This window comes from Pseudophryne corroboree, chromosome 2 (genome assembly GCF_028390025.1).
Source record: "Pseudophryne corroboree isolate aPseCor3 chromosome 2, aPseCor3.hap2, whole genome shotgun sequence".
NCBI lineage: Eukaryota > Metazoa > Chordata > Amphibia > Anura > Myobatrachidae > Pseudophryne > Pseudophryne corroboree.
In genome coordinates, this window is record NC_086445.1 from 178,434,575 (window position 1) to 178,455,598 (window position 21,024).

General features: G+C 43.1%; 2 protein-coding genes and 1 long non-coding RNA gene across 4 annotated transcripts in view; 1 reads left to right on the plus strand and 2 right to left on the minus strand.

Annotated features, from left to right (window-relative positions):
• The window catches only part of LOC135006728 (keratin, type II cytoskeletal cochleal-like), a 41,123-nt gene extending 36,894 nt beyond the window's left edge, over window positions 1–4,229 (minus strand). The window contains exon 1 of the mRNA XM_063952054.1: window positions 4,147–4,229. The gene's annotated coding sequence lies outside the window, so the exon portion shown is untranslated. The remainder of the gene's footprint in view (window positions 1–4,146) is intronic.
• A 1,342-nt stretch (window positions 4,230–5,571) lies between these two features.
• LOC135006786 (uncharacterized) overlaps window positions 5,572–21,024 on the plus strand; it is a 72,474-nt gene continuing 57,021 nt past the window's right edge. The window contains exons 1-4 of one of the 2 annotated variants that reach the window (XR_010206912.1): window positions 5,572–5,617; window positions 10,251–10,470; window positions 12,352–12,472; window positions 14,989–15,349. This is a non-coding gene — a long non-coding RNA (uncharacterized LOC135006786). Of the gene's footprint in view, window positions 5,618–10,250; window positions 10,471–12,351; window positions 12,473–14,988; window positions 15,350–21,024 lie in introns of those variants that run through there. The other variant, XR_010206911.1, reaches the window with a different exon arrangement.
• LOC135006754 (keratin, type II cytoskeletal cochleal-like) lies at window positions 7,902–15,129 on the minus strand. Its single transcript, XM_063952056.1, has 9 exons — window positions 14,666–15,129; window positions 13,919–14,127; window positions 12,561–12,621; window positions 12,366–12,461; window positions 12,080–12,244; window positions 11,367–11,492; window positions 10,231–10,451; window positions 8,363–8,391; window positions 7,902–8,108 (listed from the first exon to the last, which is right to left on the minus strand). The coding sequence occupies exons 1-9, from the start codon at window positions 15,089–15,091 to the stop codon at window positions 7,960–7,962; spliced, it is 1,482 nt and encodes a 493-aa protein (XP_063808126.1). The 5' UTR covers window positions 15,092–15,129; the 3' UTR covers window positions 7,902–7,959.

Consider the following 21,024-nt stretch of genomic DNA (forward strand, 5'->3'; position numbering starts at 1 on the left):
AACATTCTGCACTGTCCCCTCCTACTATATACTGCGTACAACTAAAATGCAGCACAGGTATGGATGCATAGTATACTTGAAAGACACAGAGGTAGGTAGAGCAGTGGACTACTGTACCGTACTGCTATATATATACTGGTGGTCACAGCAACATTCTGCACTGTCCCCTCCTACTCTATACTGCGCACAATTAAAATGCAGCACAGGTATGGATGCATAGTATACTTGATGACACAGAGGTAGGTAGAGCAGTGGACTACTGTACCGTACTGCTATATAATACTGGTGGTCAGCAACATTCTGCACTGTCCTCCTACTATATACTACAATGCAGCACAGATATGGAGCGTTGTTCAGGCAGAGAACGTAGATATTTTCAGCACAGTGAGCACAGATATTTGCAAGCACACTGAGCACAGATATTTGCAGCACACTGAGCAGATATTTGCAGCACACTGAACACAGAAACTGAGAGAACACTGCACGTCCTCTCGCTATCATCTCCAATGCACGAGTGAAAATGGCGGCGACGCGCGGCTCCTTATATAGAATACGAATCTCGCGAGAATCCGACAGCGGGATGATGACGTTCGGGCGCGCTCGGGTTAAATCATAATGAACTTGATGATTTGGCCAGGTACTTAAACCCTAAAGTTCTGGTGAAATGTCAAGGCACAGAACCGTATACTGTATAAGTAGCACTGCACACAGAAGAAGTCCGCATGTTCACTTCCCTCACAGCTCATTATGGAGCTCAACAGATGCCACTGGAGAGCCATGATCTCTTTCATGATTATATTACAGTTCTGACCAACTGCAGTGCAAACTGCTTTTGGGGAGGAAAGACAGTCCTGAATGACTGTGATTGAGTGGTTTACAGAATTTTGGTGTGGGAGATGGATTCCTGGAAGACAAGGAGCTCTGTGGCTGACTTGTGTCTGCCATCACCATGGACAATGTTGCTGCCACGCAGGCCATAGTTGAGATGGATGCCAGGGTGATCGTGGCCTAGTTAGATAAGGAGATAGGCATCTAATTGGGATCCACCTGCTTGATACTCCATGAAAAGCTTGCTCTGAGCAAGGTTTCTGCACGCTGGATGCCCAATCAGCTGACTTGAGAGCAGAATGAGGCCCAGATGACTTGGTGCTGCAACATGCTGGCCAGGGTTAATGGTCATCACTCAAACTCTGTATTGGAAATCATCAGTGTCTATAAATTCTAGATCTACAGTTTCGACCCTGAACCCAAACAACAGTCGACCCAGGGGAACCCAGTTGGAAGTGCCTTGCCACAAGTTCTGATGTGAGTGCAGCAAGGTCAAGCAGATGGTGGCAGTTTTTGTGGCCAAGACTGGTCATGTAGCTACTGTACCACTCATGCAGCAGTGCACCATCACTGGGGACTCGTACGCCAACCGTTGACTGACTCAAGTGCTGGAAGCCATTTCCAGGTGCCATCCAAGAACTCGCACTTGTGGTTTATAAACTGCAGATTCAGTTCCCCGTCAGTTCTGGTCCCGGCCGTTGACAGGCAAGCAGGATGCCGCATCAGACCTACTGCGTTGATTAATGGTACCATGGTTGATAGCAAACTGGGATTCAGAGTAGCAGCAGTATCTTCTGGTCCAGGCTGTTACTAAGCAGCTGGGATGCTGTGCTCGTACGTGCAGCTGCTCAGCTGTGGCTGCATTAAGTAATCATGGGCTGGTCTCTGTGCAGCAGGGTGTCCTGTGCTTCATTTCTGGTGAAAGTTTCTTTCTGGAGCCTTGTTATTTGAGGCCCTGTTCCTGACTGCTGATTTTATGGAATCTCGTTGTTGATGCCCTGACCATGCTGCCAGCCCTATTTCTTTCAGCTAAGTGTCTGTATCTTTGTATATTACTACCAGTGGCTTATATGAAGCAAGATACCTTATCACTGCTGCTTCATTAGTAGTTGCTGTTTGGAACTGTGATCATCTCCCTTGAATGAACTATTGAATACAACTATTGCTGCTTCATTAGTAGTTGCTGTGCTCTCCAAACATACCTCCCTTGCTGTGAATACCTTCTGAGATTGCATTGTGTAGCTTATGCTATGACTTATGTTATCAACATTACTACCTGCATATTACTCCCCAGAAGGATTCTTATTACCATTTGCTCATAGTCTTTGGAGGGGAAGCATTCGATATCCCGGCTGTCGGGATCCCGGCGCTCAGCATACCAGGGCCAGGATACCGACAACTATTCACCATCTTGGGGTGTCCATGACACCCCTGGAGGGAGAATAAATAGCATGGCACACATAGCACACCACCGTGCCCGCAAGGGGCTCTTTTGCACTCGCCCCACTTCCGGCATTCCAGCGGGATCCCAGCTCCGGTATGCGGGGCGCCAGGATCCCGACAGCCGGGATAACATATTAGGCCCCTTTGGAGAATCCTGATATTACTTAAAGTGTGTTAGTATTATCTCTCTGCCATATTGGAGTTATCCTGCATTAATTCTCCAGCTATATCCTGCAATCTCCTGACAGTTATATAAGCCCCTACTGCCTGGAGGTTTTAAGACTTATGAGTAATGGCCTCAACAAATATGTTCTTTATTTTATTGAATAACAGTACTATATGTTGGTTTACTATTATATGTTTGTAACACCACTAATTGTCCCTGCAGAGCCGGCCATAGGCATAGGCAAACTAGGCAATTGCCTATGACATTTGATATGCCTAGGGCATCAGCAGCTTCTGCTGATTAAAATGATATGCAGCATGCCTATATTCTGTGTGTAGCATTTCATATGCAGATACAGCCACAGTCTCACACAGTATATAGGCATGCTGCATATCATTTTAATCAGCAGAAGCTGCTTGTGCATCCTAGCGACATAGCAATGCAAATAAGATGCGTTTTTATAAAAAAAAAAGGTGTGCCCGACTTTAGCATTGAGGCAAGATTTATGAGGACACATCTGTATCCAAGCAGAGGCAGAGATCACAGTGTTAGTGGTAGTGTGAGTGCTGTGTGCATGTGAGTGGGTTGGTTGTGCAGTAGTGTTCAGAATATGTGTAAGGAGCATTATATGTGTCATGTAAAAATGCATTAATAATGTGCAACATATGTGTAAGGGGCACTATGTGTGTCATTATGTGTATAAGGGCATTAATAATGTGCAGCATATCTGTAACAGGGTACTACTGTATGTGTTTCATTATGTTATAGGGGCACTAATAATGTGCAGCAAATGTGTAGGAGCACTATGTGTCATTATGTGTATAAAGGCATTAATGTGTGGCATATGTGTACTGTAAAGGACATTATGTGTAAAAGGGCATTAATAAAGGTTGTCATAATGTGTAAGGCGCATTATGTTTATAAGGACAGTAATAAGGTGTCTCTTATGTGTAAGAGGCATTGCAGTGTGGAATGTTTATAAATGCATTACTAATGTGTGGCATTATGTGTATAATGCCACACAAGGTGCTCAGGTGCTCTACTATGTGGCGTTGCGTATAGAAAGGGCATTACTGTGTCGTCTAATGTGAATAAAGAGCAATAGGGTGTGGTGTAATGTGAATAAGGAGCAATTCAGTGTGATGTAATGTGAATAAGGGTCTCTAATGTGAGGAGTAACGTTTATAAGGTTAAGTGATACTACTGTGGGATGTAATATGAATTATGGACACTATCGCATGATCAAATGTGAATAAAGTTGCAGTACTGTGTGGCGTAATTGGTATTGGGGTTATTGTATGTCCATGCCCCTTGCCAGCAAACACACCCCTTTTTGGGCTGTGCGCCAAATGTGCGAACTGTTCCTATTTACAATATAGGGGGTACAAACACCAAAATAAGGACTGCTATGGGTGAGGGGTGATGGTGCTGGGAAAGAGGTGCAAGGTCAGAGGCGGAATCAGCAGTGGTGCTAGGGGGCACCAGCCAAAATCTTGCCTAGGGCATCATATTGGTTAGGGCCGGCTCTGTGTCCCTGTGTAACTAGCCAATGGCAGTCTGGGGACAGGCTTACACAAGAAGGAGAAATGAAGCTGAGTGCTGTGTCCCGGGTGAAGTGCAGCTGTGGCTGTGAAACACACAGTGCTGCTGATTCACAGTAACAGGTAGCCATGACACACATTACATGTACATTAAATAGGATGACATACCTCCCAACTTTGCAGATGTGGGATTCAGGACCCCTCGGGTGCCCACACTTCTGAAAGGGGGCAGGGCCTTGAGAAAAGAGGCAGGGTTTTGGAGAAAGGGCGGAGCCTCATGGATCCCCCTATCAAGTCACTCTGGGGGCGTGCCCAGTATTCTCACAGTCTCAGCAATGTGTGTGCTCCCCCACAGTGGGACACTGCTGGCCGTGGGTGGGACAGCGGGATAGTCCCAGGAAAATGGGACTATCCCACTGAATCAGGACAATTGGGAGGTATGGGATTATAGTAATTGCCCATTCTCATTATCCCTCTGATAAATTAGAGTGTCATCTTGCTCACCATCAAACTGCTGCAAATCACTGACACAAAATGACAAGGTCAGAATGAAGTGCCTGGTGCAGAAGTGCACGCAGTGACTTGCGCTGCTGTGATCACGTTTGTAGTGTAAGTGTAAAAATATGCTAATGACTCAACCACTGCGAGGTGTACATACTGTAGACACTCACTGCTGGTGTCTCACATCCACAACATCGGTGTACATTGGACCTCTCAGCAAACCAATGCTGTCTCAGACTGAGCCTCTCACCTAATACGCCTGGCCCTCTCCTGCTGTGAACGAAATCACAGTGCACCAGAAAATGGCCATGACACACCTATTTTTTTCTGGTTAACTCCTCCAAATGCTGGCTATCACTCTCTTTGCAAATAAATCCACTGTGTGTCCGCTTTCTCAAGCCCATTGCGCAGTGCAATTCAGTGGCAAAAAATTGCTCTACTGTGTGCAAAATCAACATTGAGTCAGACCCTACATTTTCACCTCTGGCAGTACCATGGGTATTATAGCAAAGGAGGTTTCCCGCGTACAATCTTTGTGGAGCCTCTATAGCAGATATCACACTAACGTATGCACTGAAGACTCTGGCACTGTGCCAGATTGTATTGTAGATTCACAGTGACTTTTCAATAATCCATCATCTTGTTATAAAGTAACTGACATTCAATATAATAAACTAGTTATTGAGTCTTCACAATACACAGGGGCGTAGGGAGGGTAGAACAAGTGGAGCTAGAGCTCCAGGCGCCGCTGGGGACAGAAGGCGCCGGCTCACTGCACAGCTGAGAACCTGGATCTCAGGCAGGGGTAGGAGGAAATGACTAGAAGAGAGGGAAGGGGTGTCCACCACACTGCCTGCATGTTGCAGATCACTGATTGCACAGTGCAGAGAGTCCAGTGCAGTGCGGTGCAGTGTGGTGTGTTGTTAGGGAAGAGGGGAGGTTTGAAGGCTTGTCAGAAGAACTTTCCCGGCTGTCAGGGATCTGCCTTCAGTGATCTGGAACATGCAGGCAATGTGGTGGCCACCCCTTCCCTTTCCTCAGTCCTTTCCTTCTACCCACGGAGTTTCAGCCTGTCAATCACATAGAAGCTCCGCCCCTCCAGGCTGGAACGAGGAGCTGCTCAGCTGCTGGCCTCTTGGTGAGAATTACTGTGTGTATACTGTGTGTTTATGTGTATATGTCTGTGTTTGTGTGTAAATGTGTTTGTGTGTAAATGTATGTGTATATGTCTGGTGCTAATGTGTATACATGTATGTATGTGTGTTTGTGTATAAATATCTTTGTATACAGTATGTGTGAGTATATGTGTGTGTTTATGTATGTCTGTGTGTTTATGTATGTCTGGGTGTATATGTGTATGTCTGTGTGTGTATATTTGTGTGTATACTGTATTTGTGTGTTTATGTATGTCTGTGCCTAAATGTGTGTGACTCTATGTATGTACATATGTATATATGTGTGTGTGGTGGTGGGTGGGGGCGCCGTGACATGACCCTGCTCCGGGTGTCATGTCTCCACGCTACGCCTCTGACAATATAATGAGTGTTTTAATAAGAAGAGGGTTCATAGCCATGCACATGGGGTGTGTCGGATATGCACCCGCACACCTCTTAGGCAGCCTTAACTGCTACCTAAAGTGTTTCCTCCCCATTGTTACCAGCTTCCAGGGAAGTCTCAGCCTCTCTTTCAATCCAAGATGGCCGAAGTGATACTGCTGCATCCGAATAGAGCAGTTTCACATTGGACATCTTGGATTGAAAACAAGACTGCCTCTTCCCTGAGAGTCAGCAGCAGCAGAGAGGACACAACAGCAGTGATTAATGCCCATGCCAGGTGTGTAGTCATTGGTTAACACAGGAACCCCCTAGAGTGAACGCAATCATAGCACATAGCCATAATGCCGGGTGTATGGGAAGGGCTGGGCCAATATGACGTAAGTTGTTGACGTCATCCCCTCCCATACAGCCATAAATCACAACATTATGCCATAAGGGGCTAATGATGCAATATACCCATCCCCACCCCCGTCCAGAGCTGCTGCATCTTTTTTTGGTAAATGTATATATAAATCCAATGTTCTGGGGGAGGGTTGGTGGGGTGGGTAATATATGTGCTGGGGAGGGGGGCAGAGTGGGGGGGGTAGACTGCACACACTGATAACATTTAAAGGCTGACTAATAATACCCGCTTTCCACCTAGAAGCACGGGTCGCAGCTGGGAGCCTGACACGTGTGCTACCCGGCTGCGGCCCGTGCTCAGCCCCCTTTCCCACTGCGCTCACCAACCCGGCATATTGTCGAGTTGGTGACGCTACTGGCGACGCATCAGGGGCGGCGCTGGGAGAGCACATGATCTCCCAGCGCCGCCCTTCCATACAGTGTGAACGGGAGCCGTGTCGCATCGACATGGCTTCCGTTTACACTGCACAGCTTACCGGGTTGAACTCATGTTCAACCCGGTAAGCTACCCGGGTAGGATTCCCGGATCACTTGATCCGTGTTTTTGCAGAGGGACCCTTTTCCACTAACAAAAAACACGGGTAAATGCGCGCCCCCGTGCATTTACCCGTGTTTTTTGAGCAACAGTGTAAGACTGGGGCATGAAGGGCCCACCGGGGGAATGCAGTTATAGGGGCCCATGCTTAGGGGTGTGGCCTGCCTACAAAGGGTGTGTGGCCAGCCTCCACAGAGGCTTGAAATACACAATAGTTTAGTGCAGTGTAATGCAACATATCTAACATGTATAATACAAGTGCACAGTCTGGAACCTGATCCCTAGAGGAAGGAGTGGGCACTCAGGCAGTGGGGCCTACCGGTGGTTTCCCTGGTACCCCTGTGGGCCAGTCCGAGCCTGGATGGCAATAGGTTACCACAAGCAGCTATTAGGAACTACTAATTAGCACTAATAAGTAACTTGAATTTGAAAGCATACATGGGTAATGCCATGAACAGCAAATATGGGCTTTGGATTTATAGAATACAGAATTTGGGTTTGTGAAGAAATAGGCAATGCAGGGCCGCAGAAGAATATGGAGGCCACTTAATTCTTTTGCATTCAGGTTACATTTGAATAATACAAATTATTATTCGTAGTAAATTAATAAAAAAGTAGTTCAATACGCTTAAATTAAACCAAAATTCATGAGAACGTAACCAATTTATTAGGAACTAGCGCTATTGCTGATTTCTTGCAGTATTGGTTGTCAGTGTAATTGCTCTGAGTGCGGTAAGTAACCAATGTTGTAGCTTTAGAATGACACTTTTGAATAAATACTGGAATCCCAACAAAGGTCAGTTCTTGCATTGCAGTTTATTAGAGTGGCCTATGGTACAGTTAGAATATGCTAGACAGGGAAGCTTGTAATAATAAAGGAAATACAGACTTTACACAGTAATGTAGCTTATTACAGCTTTCTCAGATGGTAGACATAGTGTGTGTGCTGTAGTAGCTCATCGTCTCCTTACAGTATATGCTTCCACCTTAGCAGTGATGTCCATGGCTGGAGTGATGCTTGCCTACTGACATGTGGCTGCTGGAGCTGAACCCTCCCTTGTGATGATGGTGGCCACCTGCACTGTGGGACATTCCTCCTGAATGATGCTTTCCCCCGGTGCTGGAGTGCAGGACAGCTGAGAAAGATGGTTAGAAGTTGAACATTGTAATTAAGCAAACATAATAAATAAAGTTAATTAAATAGTTTATTTGCAAAAGATAATATTTTTAATAATAAAGAAACAACTTAACCTGTGCAAATAAATTGAATTCAGCATTTATTTTTTACAGTTTGAGCAAGGGCTGAATCTTTACAACCTTACACTTTGCAAAGAATACAGGGTAGAAACAGAATGGGCACATAAAATATCATAGTTATTAATATACTTACAAATATTAACGGGCCCCTCTGAAGACAGCCTGTAAAGTACAAAATTACAGTTAGAATTTTCTGAATGTTTGATTTATCTATAGATGTGTCCATTTTTATTGCATTTATGTATAGTTTTTGCATTCTTTTCACTTGTTTAAATAGTAAATAATATGCTGTACATGTGTGTATGCTGAACATGTTAGAATACACAATAAAATTCCTATAAAGTGGTTGTGATAGCTTCTCCTTGTGTGTTCCTGCAATGTACACAAGTGGGTCTGGACTGGAATCTGGGACATGTGGGAGCCGCGTCAGTTATTACTCTCTCCTTCCTCTAAGGTTAGGTGTGTAATGGCAAATACCTACATTTCTATTATAGTAGAGTGACATAAACATGATCTGCAGGGGTTTGAAATGATTTACCGCCGCACGGGATGCCGAATGTCAGTATACTGACACTGGCATCCCGAGCGGTAGAATGCCGGCAGCTATGCTTGCCACAGGTTCTATTCTCCCTCTATGGCTGTCGTGGAAACCCATAGAGAATGAATCACCTACCTCGCTGGTATACCAGTGGCAGTACAGTGCCCCCGTTTGGATCCCGGCATCTGTATTGTGACTGCCGGGATCCTGACGAGCGCTATGCTAACCGCATACCGATCTGCGGCAGGATGTAATGGAGTCCGAGATCACTGGTGGTGCTAGCTGATCTCGGATGTTCTTTTAAAGGGACAATCGCTAACAAGACATTGTTTTGCTTTGTAAGTGTTTGTCCCTTTAAAAAAATGTCAGAGATCGGCCGGCATCCCACACCTCAGGCGATCTCTTACTCCATTACATCATGCAGCATATCTTTATTTTGTCATCAAGCTTATGCACTTTCTATTTTGCAAAAATGTACTTTCAACTCATTAAAGCATCATCCCATTGGTATTTTGCCTATTAATAAGTCTTAAGATTAAGTGTAATTATTATCCTTCATTTATATGGTGCCACATGGGGTCCACAGTGCAAAATAAAGCATACAAACGGAAACAGTGCAAACATAACAAGAAAAAGTAGAGAACCCAATCCGGTACTTCCGAGGAGATCCGATACGAACTGAGTCTCGGTTGAAAACTTCTCACTAGTTCAGAATTCGGATTTTAAATCCAATTATCAGATTTTGGATTGCAAAAATTACATGATTTCAGATGTTTTTAGCAATTTTTTTTATCAATGATTATTAATCTTTTATCATTTTTTAACCAAACCAAAACACTTGAGAGTGGTTTTGCAAAAAAAAAAACTAAAAACGATGATGAATTAAAAACAAAATAAAATCATGGGGAAAAAGAAAAAGTGATCTGAGTATCATCAGCATACAGATGACATTTGAGGTCAGAAGAGCTGATGAGTCCTACAATAAGAAGGACATATAAAAGGAGAATAAACTGGAACCAGGAAGGAGACACCTTGGGGGGGATGTAATACGGTGTGAGAATCAGAAAGTGAGAGATTTTGTGAGAGTTCCTTTAAAGTGGCAATTATTTGCATGGCAAAATCAACCTGGTTTTGCCATGTAAATGATCGCCACTTTAAAAGAACAGGAGAACTCTCACAAAATCTCTCACTTTCTGATTCTCACATCCTATTACATTCCTCCACATCTAGTAGTGGGAGAGATGGAGTCATGAGAAGAGAGGACAGCCTACAGATGTTCACATCTATTTGTTACTATGTAGTTATTAATGGCATAAACTATCATTAAGATGTAAGCATGTTTACATGCTACATTAAATCACATGTGGTTTCTCACACCTTTTGCCTATCGTGGTTGTGATACAGTATCTACAACTGAAACTAAATGTTTAGTTTGTGCAGATCTAAATTCACAGAACACTCACCTGCTCTCTTCTCCCTCCAGCATCTTCTTATATGTGGCGATCTCTATATCCAGAGCCAGTTTGACATTCATCAGTTCCTGGTAATCCCTCATTTGGCGAGCCATGTCCTGCTTGGCCTTCTGTAGAGCAGCCTCCAGCTCGGCCAGTTTGTTCTTGGCATCTCGGACAGCCGCTTCTCCACGTTCTTCAGCCTCACTTATAGCTGCTTCCAGTGCAGCACGCTTCAGTCAAAAACACATGGTATATATTACCAGTTTATTATTACCAGTTATTTATATAACGCACACATATTCCGTAGCGCTTTACAGAGAATATTTTGCCCATTCACATCAGTCCCTGCCCCAGTGGATCATACAATCTATATTCCCTATCGCATGTACACATTCACACTAGGGTTAATTTAGTTGGGAGCTAATTAACCTACGAGTATATTTTTGGATTGTGGGAGGAAACCGGAGTACCTGGAGGAAACCCACGCAAGTACGGGAGAATATACAAACTCCGCACAGTTAGGGCCATGATGGGAAATGAACCCATGACCTCATTGCTGTGAGGCAGTAATGCTAACCACTACACCATCCGTACTGCCCGTACTATCCAGATTGAGTAAAAAAAATGCCCTTTCTCACGAAAACACACAGGTTCAGTGAAACCTGTGTGTTTTTGGTAGAAACAGCCCTGTTTTTGCATGGAAACGGGGCTGTTTCTGGGGATTTGGTATCGCCTGCCTGAGGCAGGCGAAACAAAATCCCTGATGAGCGGGACAACCTGCAGGGTCCCATGCCTGCTGCAGCAGCAGCAGGCTGGGACTGCAGGCATCCGGGAGCTGTCCTCGGCGTGGTGACCCCTGGCAGAGAAGCTGGGGCAGCACCGTGACCGCATACCCCATCTCCTCCTCCCCCGGCAGCCGTCACATGACAGGGGAGCAGCCATGTGACCGGGGGAGCCAGAGGAGCAGCGCTGCACTGAGCGCTGTCAGGAGCTGGCACCCCCGATAAGCCACCGCTCGTGCTGGCTTATCGGGGGTAATAGAATAGCCCACAGCGGGACAATTAGCCCCAGTAAATTACCGGGGCTAATTGGATATCCCTCACAGTATGTATACAAATGATCAGTAAATACTAGTTATACTGTACCTGGGATTTGGCACACTCTATCTCTCCTTTAAGTTTTTGAATTGTTCGGGTGAGTTCAGCAATTTCATTTTTGCTGCTCTGCAGATTGTTTCCATTTCTTCCAGCTTCCATGCGCAGGTCCTCAAACTGCAGATGGCAACACAAGAGATTTTGATACTATGAGATAGTTATACAGAGTCTGATTTTCAAACGCATGAGTACATGGTATTAACAATAACAACAGCAGATACTCATTTCTGTATGTATTATTTTTGCTTTTTAAAATGTATTTTCCCATGGAATAGGACTTTGCATTTGTTTTTTTATCATTAAAGACTAATTTCACCTTTTTACTGGAAAGTTTGAAAAGTTATCACCTTTAAACCCCACGCCCCCTATCCCACTCCCAGGAACCCTTTCTCTGCGCTGTTCATGGTTTCAGCAGGTCCCTATAACACATGATCTGCTGCATGATTAGATCACAATCCTCCTGTTCGTGTCTTCATGTCAATTCAGCTGATGTTCTCTCAAGTCTCAGCACCAGCATTGTCAAATGAGATTTTCCTAAAGCTCCTCACGACAAAATTTGGAGGTATAGCCAGCAGAGGAGAGAACTTTTCCCACTATCTACTATAATGCTGGAAAAAGTCTTTAGGTACACGCCCTTCTTCTAACACTCCAATCATAGAGTGAGGTTACAGGTTATCACATATCTCCATGTGTGACTGACTCACCCTTGACTGGTACATGGCCTCAGCCTCAGCTCTGCTCCTGCTAGCAATGTCCTCATATTGAGCTCTGACCTCAGAGATGATGCCGTCCATGTCTAGGTCTCGGCTGTTATCCATGGACACAACCACCGAGGTGTCTGAGATCTGGGCTTGGAGCTGACCAATTTCCTGCATATTAAGAAAAAGTAGTACAGTAAGTGACTACAGTTTAATGCATATAAATATTAAATAAAATAGTGAAGAAAATGTTTTGTATGTTTATTTCCTATGTAAAGCATCAGATATTTACCGCATCATACAGAGTCCTCAAGAAGTTAATCTCATCAGCCAGGGAGTCAGCCTTCGTCTGAAGTTCAGCTTTGTTCAAGAAAGCTGCATCAACATCCTACAGAACAGGTGTGAACAAATTGGACATCAATGTTTAATGTATTTTAAGTTAACATGACATGTTTAAAACACACTTTTTGGGCTTTTAATCATTTACCCTCTTCAGAGTAACAAATTCATTCTCAGCAGCTGTACGTCTGTTGACTTCATCTTCATACCTTTGGAGACACATGTTTACATATGTTGGACAAGTATATGGAAAGCAGATGCATTTTACATATATATATATATATATATATATACATATACAGTATATATATATATATATATATATATATATATATATATATATATTTGTGTCACAATATGGAGATGGGTTTTATACCTTTCATACCTTTTATTATAATATATCATAAAAGTATTAAGTATTAATCTTTAATTTGAACTTCTTATTAAATGGTTGTTATCAGAGACAGTAGTTTGCTACAATAGATACAGGTTTATATTTAATGTTGTAAGGACTCAGAGATTGCACAAAGCAATGGGTGTAGACAAGAGCCGTCACTGTACGTTCCCTTACTGCAATCACTGACAGGTGTACTTAGTTGGTCCTCAAATAGAAAACTATTGATCACTGAGGACTAGACTCTCAGTACTCACAGCAATTATGCCAATTGTTTTATCAACTATTGATGGAGCAAAGTGCATTATTTAGAAATTTATCTTTTCAGTACTGATGTAGGTCACCACTTACTGTACTAACACACCATTGATGTATACAGATGTGTCCACATACACCTATCCTCAAATAGCACCAGCTTTTGCACCTAAGCCACGCCATGTGTCTTGCCACAGTCTTTTTTTATCAAAATAGGCATCTTAGTCACATTGCTAATGCAACACAGTTACAATGATGGTGCATCACACCACACATCATTGTGCTTAATCTGTGAGTTATACCAATTCCTTAATGGCCAAAATGCTAATCCTAAATACTTTGTATACTATAAGCGGCTTGGTATGTTGCTGTCATGCAAATAAGATGCTACAGTTAGCAAAAACTCTGGGAATCACTACCCACAGTGGTCTCATCATGTGTCCAACATCATATGGCACAAAAACAATGGGTATATGAAGACACATTTATATTTAATATAGATTTTTCATATTAATTACTTTATATTTGAGGCCTACAGGTGTTTAAATATAGGTCACATTTTCATAAACTCTGTTAAATAAGCCAAACTAATTGTTACATATCCTTGGTGCGTACAATTAAATATTTTGTGGCAACACTAAAATGTGAGATAAAAGCAGTATTTATAATTGGTTCTGTCATCAGAACTAAGAAAAAAATCTAGTAACAGATGCTAGAAAATATATACTGGACTAGGACGAGATTACAGCTGATGTTGGACATATCACCAATAAAACAATACATCGAGTCTGAAGTCAGTTTTTTTGCCAGAAACACAATCGAGCATATATCAGTGTACATGAGAAAAACAACAGTACCTTCTCTTTAGTTCTTCTACATTTCCCTCCATGCTGTTCCGTTCTGCATCCAGGCGAGATCTCTCACACTCCAAGTTCTCCAGCTGTCTCCTGAGGTTGCTGATAAAAGCCTCAAACAGAGGTTCTATCTGACACCTTGCTAGTTTCTGATCCTGTAGAAGAGACCACTTGGTCTCCAGCATTTTGTTCTGTTGTTCCAGAAATCTCACCTGTTAAAAGAGCAGGAATAAGGGTATGATGGTAGTATGTCTTTACATTTTTTTCCTGTCTGTTACCTATAAATACATATAATGTTTGTGCACTAGGTTAAGTGGCACTTTATTACTATGTGTGCGTGTTGATCTGACCCTTCAGACTTTAACCATATAGCATAATTGCAATGCAGAACCTAAAAACATCATATTTTTGATATCTTGATTTTACAAACTTTGTTACAATGTACCCCATATAGTTTCAATACACCATGTCAAACCAAAGAGGAATATTTGACATTCTGTGGTTACTCTGATTTACTTATTTTTTTCTGTCTGCTGGAATGACAATTTTAAAATGGCTGCCTTAAGGCCTTTTAAAATAATGATCTAAAAAAAGTAATGTCTGTCTACCACTGTGTTTGCGCTATATAGTCTTTAGTATAGGGAATATTCAGTTTGTTTATTAAAATATGATATCATAGTTATTGTGGGGTGTACAGTATATTTTGTTTTTATCTACATCATTGGCAAGTTTGCTTGGAATCTTTCTTACCTTGTCGATAAAAGAGGCAAACTTGTTGTTAAGCCCTTTGATCTGATTCTTCTCATCTGTCCTCATTCTCTGGATGTTTGGGTCCACCTCCAAGTTGAGAGGTGCCAGAAGACCCTGGTTGACAGTAACATGGGTGATTCCTCCAGAACCAGATAGTCCTCCAAAACCATGACTGGAGCCTCCAATACCAAATCCATATCCGTGTCCACTTTTTCCATGAAAACTCCCTACTGATATCTTATGTCCCTTTGATCCAATATTGTGGGCACTCTTACTGCTAAAGCAGTGTTGGGCCTTGTGACCATGTTCTGCATGTTTTGTAGAGTGTGAGAAGATGCTGTGTGAGCTGGAGTGCTTAGGTAAAGCCACAGAACAGGAGCTGAAGTGCTTGTGTCCAGTAGATGCGTGGATGGAATGATGAGACATGATGGATCTTCTCACAAAAGGTGTACGGTGGAGTCTTCTTATTACTGTTCAAGATGATATTCCTGTAGCACTGAAAACGGTTTGGACCTTTTTATACTTGTGTAATGGGTGTAATTGCTACTATAGACACTGTTATTACTGCCTATGATGCTAGCTTGGTGACATCGGTTCCTCCTTCTTTGATTGAACATAAAACAATCACCTACCTGTATTTTCAAAGCTGCAACACTTTTATTAGTAGCTGACTTTTTGCAATAAAACAACAATGATGATAATTAGTAGAAGCAAAATGAGTGGATGTTTTATGTACGTTCTGAAAATAAACTGCACCCCTGTTTTGCTTAAAATTTTTTTATACAAAATGTATCCGAGTGAAGAGGGAAATTAATTGAATTCTTCTTCTTTTGTAATGCAACCATATTGAGAACTGCTGTATGGTGGCAGGCATTTGGGTTTACATAAGGAACATATCTACAAAAAAATAATGTCTTATCTGCTTATAAAACTTTATTATTAAAAAAAGGACAAATTAATAATAATAATAATAATAATAATAATAATGCGCATCCATTATTAAAATAGTAATTATATGTGTCCCCTTTAATACAATAGTAAGAATCTGTGCCCCGTTTATTAGAAAACTAATAATCTGAGCCACCTTTATTAGCATATCAATACGACGTACCATATAAACTAGAAATAGTAAAATCACCGTTTTTACAATATACTATGTACTCCCTTCAGCATAAAAATAATGTAATCTTTGGTATATTTATAAATAAAATCTGTGACACCTTTATTTTATTTTATCACTTTTATTACAGTATAATAATAATAATAATAATAATATCACCCTAATTTTTTGGGATTGTAGTAATCCTATATAATACAGAAAGCATCAGTGGCCACCACATAACACTGATTATTTTTCATGACTTTACAATATCAATCCTTATATTGTAAATGAAAAAAAAAAAGAACAAATTTGCACCTTTGAAAAATCATGTTGCACTGCAGGTATGAAATGGTCGATTTGAAATTATCAGAGAGTTAAAAATTTTGGAGAGGCATGTGCAAGCTGGACACTAATAACCCTTTTAGACCACTAGCTTTGAACACAGGTTATTGCATATGAGCAAACATAACCCGTGTTGCTGTGCGGTCTGAAAGTTCCCAATATTCCACCTCAGGTAGCGAGCAGGGTTGAACACGTGTTCAACCTGGTTAGCTGTGCTGTATGAACGGGGTCGATGCAACCCATTTCCCGTTCACTCTGTGTGGATGGGCGGCACTTGAAGATCAAATGATCTCTAAGCTCCGCCCCCGCCGCATCACTGCTGACATCACCAACTCAGCAATATGCCGGGTTGGGGACAGCGGCGGCGAGGGGCCTGAGATGAGTCGCATGCGGGATGCACTTGCATTGTAAGAGTAAGCAGTCATATAGAGTTAGTTATTGATTCCCCAACTCTGAATCAGCCCTTATATGTACATATTTATATGTATGCATGTTAGTGATGAGCGGGTTCGGTTTCTCGGAAACCGAACCCCCCCGAACTTCAGCCTTTTTACACGGGTCCGAGCCGTGCTCGGATTTTCCCGTGTGGCTCGGGTAAACCGAGCGCGCCCGAACGTCATCATCCCGCTGTCGGATTCTCGCGAGACTCGGATTCTATATAAGCAGCCGCGCGTCGCCGCCATTTTCACACGTGCATTGAGATTGATAGGGAGAGGACGTGGCTGGCGTCCTCTCCGTTATAGTAGAAAAGAGTGACTTATTTATAATTGTGGGGAGGATTGGGGACGGGGAGCAGCTGTTAGGGAGTACAGTGCAGGGTTTTGATTATAATACCACCAGTGAGTTTAATCCGTTGTTTCTCTGCCTGAAAAAAACGCTCCACCATATCTGTGCTCAGTGTGCTGCACTGCTGCATGATATATCTGTGCTGAGTGCACTGCTCACACTGCCTAATTGTGGGGACTGGGGAGCAGTTATAGCAGGAGTACAGTGCACAGTTTTGCTGACAGTGACCACCAGTCCAGTATACGTTTGTCTGCCTGAAAAACACTCCTGTGGTGGCTTTTTTTTTCTTCATACTAGTTTAGCAGTCTGCTGACAGTGTCCACCAGGTCCGTTATTATTATACAGTATATTATATATATATATATAGCAGTACGGTAGGCCACGGCTGTACCTACCTCTGTGTCATCACTCGTCCTCCATAAGTAATATAATACTATACTATCCATCCATCTACATTGTATACCTGTGGTGGCTTTTTTTTCTTCATACTAGTTTAGCAGTCTGCTGACAGTGTCCACCAGGTCCGTTATTATATTATACAGTATATTATATATATATAGCAGTACGGTAGGCCACGGCTGTACCTACCTCTGTGTCGTCAGTCATCGTCCATAAGTAATATAATACTATACTATCCATCCATCTACATTGTATACCTGTGGTGGCTTTTTTTTTCTTCATACTAGTTTAGCAGTCTGCTGACAGTGTCCACCAGGTCCGTTATTATATTATACAGTATATTATATATATATAGCAGTACGGTAGGCCACAGCTGTACCTACCTCTGTGTCGTCACTCGTCCTCCATAAGTAATATAATACTATACTATCCATCCATCTACATTGTATACCTGTGGTGGCTTTTTTTTTTCTTCATACTAGTTTAGCAGTCTGCTGACAGTGTCCACCAGGTCCGTTATTATATTATACAGTATATTATATATATATAGCAGTACGGTAGGCCACGGCTGTACCTACCTCTGTGTCGTCAGTCGTCGTCCATAAGTAATATAATACTATACTATCCATCCATCTACATTGTATACCTGTGGTGGCTTTTTTTTTCTTCATACTATTTTAGCAGTCTGCTGACAGTGTCCACCAGGTCCGTTATTATATTATACAGTATATTATATATATATTTAGCAGTACGGTAGGCCACGGCTGTACCTACCTCTGTGTCGTCAGTCGTCGTCCATAAGTAATATAATACTATACTATCCATCCATCTACATTGTATACCTGTGGTGGCTTTTTTTTTCTTCATACTAGATAAGCAGTCTGCTGACAGTGTCCACCAGGTCCGTTATTATTATACAGTATATTATATATATATATATAGCAGTACGGTAGGCCATGGCTGTACCTACCTCTGTGTCGTCACTCGTCCTCCATAAGTAATATAATACTATACTATCCATCCATCTACATTGTATACCTGTGGTGGCTTTTTTTTTCTTCATACTAGTTTAGCAGTCTGCTGACAGTGTCCACCAGGTCCGTTATTATTATACAGTATATTATATATATATATATATAGCAGTACGGTAGGCCACGGCTGTACCTACCTCTGTGTCGTCAGTCGTCCTCCATAAGTAATATAATACTATACTATCCATCCATCTACATTGTATACCTGTGGTGGCTTTTTTTTTCTTCATACTAGTTTAGCAGTCTGCTGACAGTGTCCACCAGGTCCGTTATTATATTATACAGTATATTATATATATATAGCAGTACGGTAGGCCACGGCTGTACCTACCTCTGTGTCGTCAGTCGTCGTCCATAAGTAATATAATACTATACTATCCATCCATCTACATTGTATACCTGTGGTGGCTTTTAGTTGTGCGCATTAAAATATGGAGAACAAAAATGTGGAGGTTAAAAAAATAGGGAAAGATCAAGATCCACGTCCACCTCGTGCTGAAGCTGCTGCCACTAGTCATGGCCGAGACGATGAAATGCCATCAACGTCGTCTGCCAAGGCCAATGCTCAATGTCATAGTACAGAGCATGTAAAATCCAAAACACAAAAGATCAGTAAAAAAATGACCCAAAAATCAAAATTAAAAGCGTCTGAGGAGAAGCATAAACTTGCCAATATGCCACTTACGACACGGAATGGCAAGGAACGGCTGAGGCCCTGGCCTATGTTCATGGCTAGTGGTTCAGCTTCACATGAGGATGGAAGCACTCATCCTCTCGCTAGAAAAAAGAAAAGACTTAAGGTGGCAAAAGCACAGCAAAGAACTGTGCGTTCTTCGAAATCACAAATCCCCAAGGAGAGTCCAATTGTGTCGGTTGTGATGCCTGACCTTCCCAACACTGGACGGGAAGAGCTTGCGCCTTCCACCATTTGCACGACCCCTACAAGTGCTGGAAGGAGCACTCGCAGTCCAGTTCCTGATAGTCAAATTGAAGATGTCAGTGTTGAAGTACACCAGGATGAGGATATGGGTGTTGCTGGCGCTGGGGAGGAAATTGACAAGGAGGATTCTGATGGTGAGGTGGTTTGTTTGAGTCAGGCACCCGGGGAGACACCTGTTGTCCGTGGGACGAATATGGCCATTGACATGCCTGGTCAAAATACAAAAAAAATCAGCTCTTCGGTGTGGAATTATTTCAACACAAATGCGGACAACAGGTGTCAAGCCGTGTGTTGCCTTTGTCAAGCTGTAATAAGTAGGGGTAAGGACGTTAACCACCTCGGATCATCCTCCCTTATACGTCACCTGCAGCGCATTCATCATAAGTCAGTGACAAGTTCAAAAACTTTGGGCGACAGCGGAAGCAGTCCACTGACCAGTAAATCCCTTCCTCTTGTAACCAAGCTCCCGCAAACCACACCACCAACTCCCTCAGGGTCAATTTCCTCCTTACCCAGGAAAGCCAATAGTCCTGCAGGCCATGTCACTGGCAAGTCTGACGAGTCCTCTACTGCCTGGGATTCCTCCGATGCATCCTTGAGTGTAACGCCTACTGCTGCTGGCGCTGCTGTTGTTGCTGCTGGGAGTCGATCGGCATCCCAGAGGGGAAGTCGGAAGACCACTTGTACTACTTCCAGTAAGCAATTGACTGTCCAACAGTCCTTTGCGAGGAAGATGAAATATCACAGCAGTCATCCTGCTGCAAAGTGGATAACTGATGCCTTGGCAGCCTGGGCGGTGAGAAACGTGGTTCCAGGTATCCATCGTTACTTCAGAGCCAACTATAGACTTGATTGAGGTACTGTGTCCCCGGTACCAAATACAATCTAGGTTCCATTTCTCTAGGCAGGCGATACCGAGAATGTACACAGACCTCAGAAAAAGAGTCACCAGTGTCCTAAAAAATGCAGTTGTACCCAATGTCCACTTAACCACGGACATGTGGACAAGTGGAGCAGGGCAGACTCAGGACTACATGACTGTGACAGCCCACTGGGTAGATGTATTGCCTCCCGCTGCAAGAACAGCAGCGGCGGCACCAGTAGCAGCATCTCGCAAATGCCAACTCGTTCCTAGGCAGGCTACGCTTTGTATCACCGCTTTCCAGAATACGCACATAGCTGGAAACCTCTTACGGCAACTGAGGAAGATCATCGCAGAATGGCTTACCCCAATTGGACTCTCCGGGGGATTTGTGGCATCGGACAACGCCAGCAATAGTGTGCGTGCATTACATCTGGGCAAATTCCAGCACGTCCCATGTTTTGCACATACCTTGAATTTGGTGGTGCAGAATTATTTAAAAAACGACAGGGGCGTGCAAGAGATGCTGTCGGTGGCCAGAAGAATTGCGGGCCACTTTCGGCGTACAGGCACCGCGTACAGAAGACTGGAGCACCACCAAAAACGCCTGAACCTGCCCCGCCATCATCTGAAGCAAGAGGTGGTAACGAGGTGGAATTCAACCCTCTATATGCTTCAGAGGATGGAGGAGCAGCAAAAGGCCATTCAAGCCTATACATCTGCCCACGATATAGGCAAAGGAGGTGGAATGCACCTGTCTCAAGCGCAGTGGAGAATGATTTCAACGTTGTGCAAGGTTCTGCATCCTTTTGAACTTGCCACACGTGAAGTCAGTTCAGACACTGCCAGCCTGAGTCAGGTCATTCCCCTCATCAGGCTTTTGCAGAAGGAGCTGGA

Coding starts and splice junctions, on each gene's coding strand:
- LOC135006754 (XM_063952056.1), bottom strand. CDS start 15,091: ATGTCTCATCATTCCATCCACGCATCTACTGGACACAAGCACTTCAGC. Junction 12,462..12,560: donor AATTTGTTACTCTGAAGAGG/GTAAATGATTAA, acceptor CCTGTTCTGTAG/GATGTTGATGCAGCTTTCTT. Junction 12,245..12,365: donor TGAGGACTCTGTATGATGCG/GTAAATATCTGA, acceptor CTTAATATGCAG/GAAATTGGTCAGCTCCAAGC.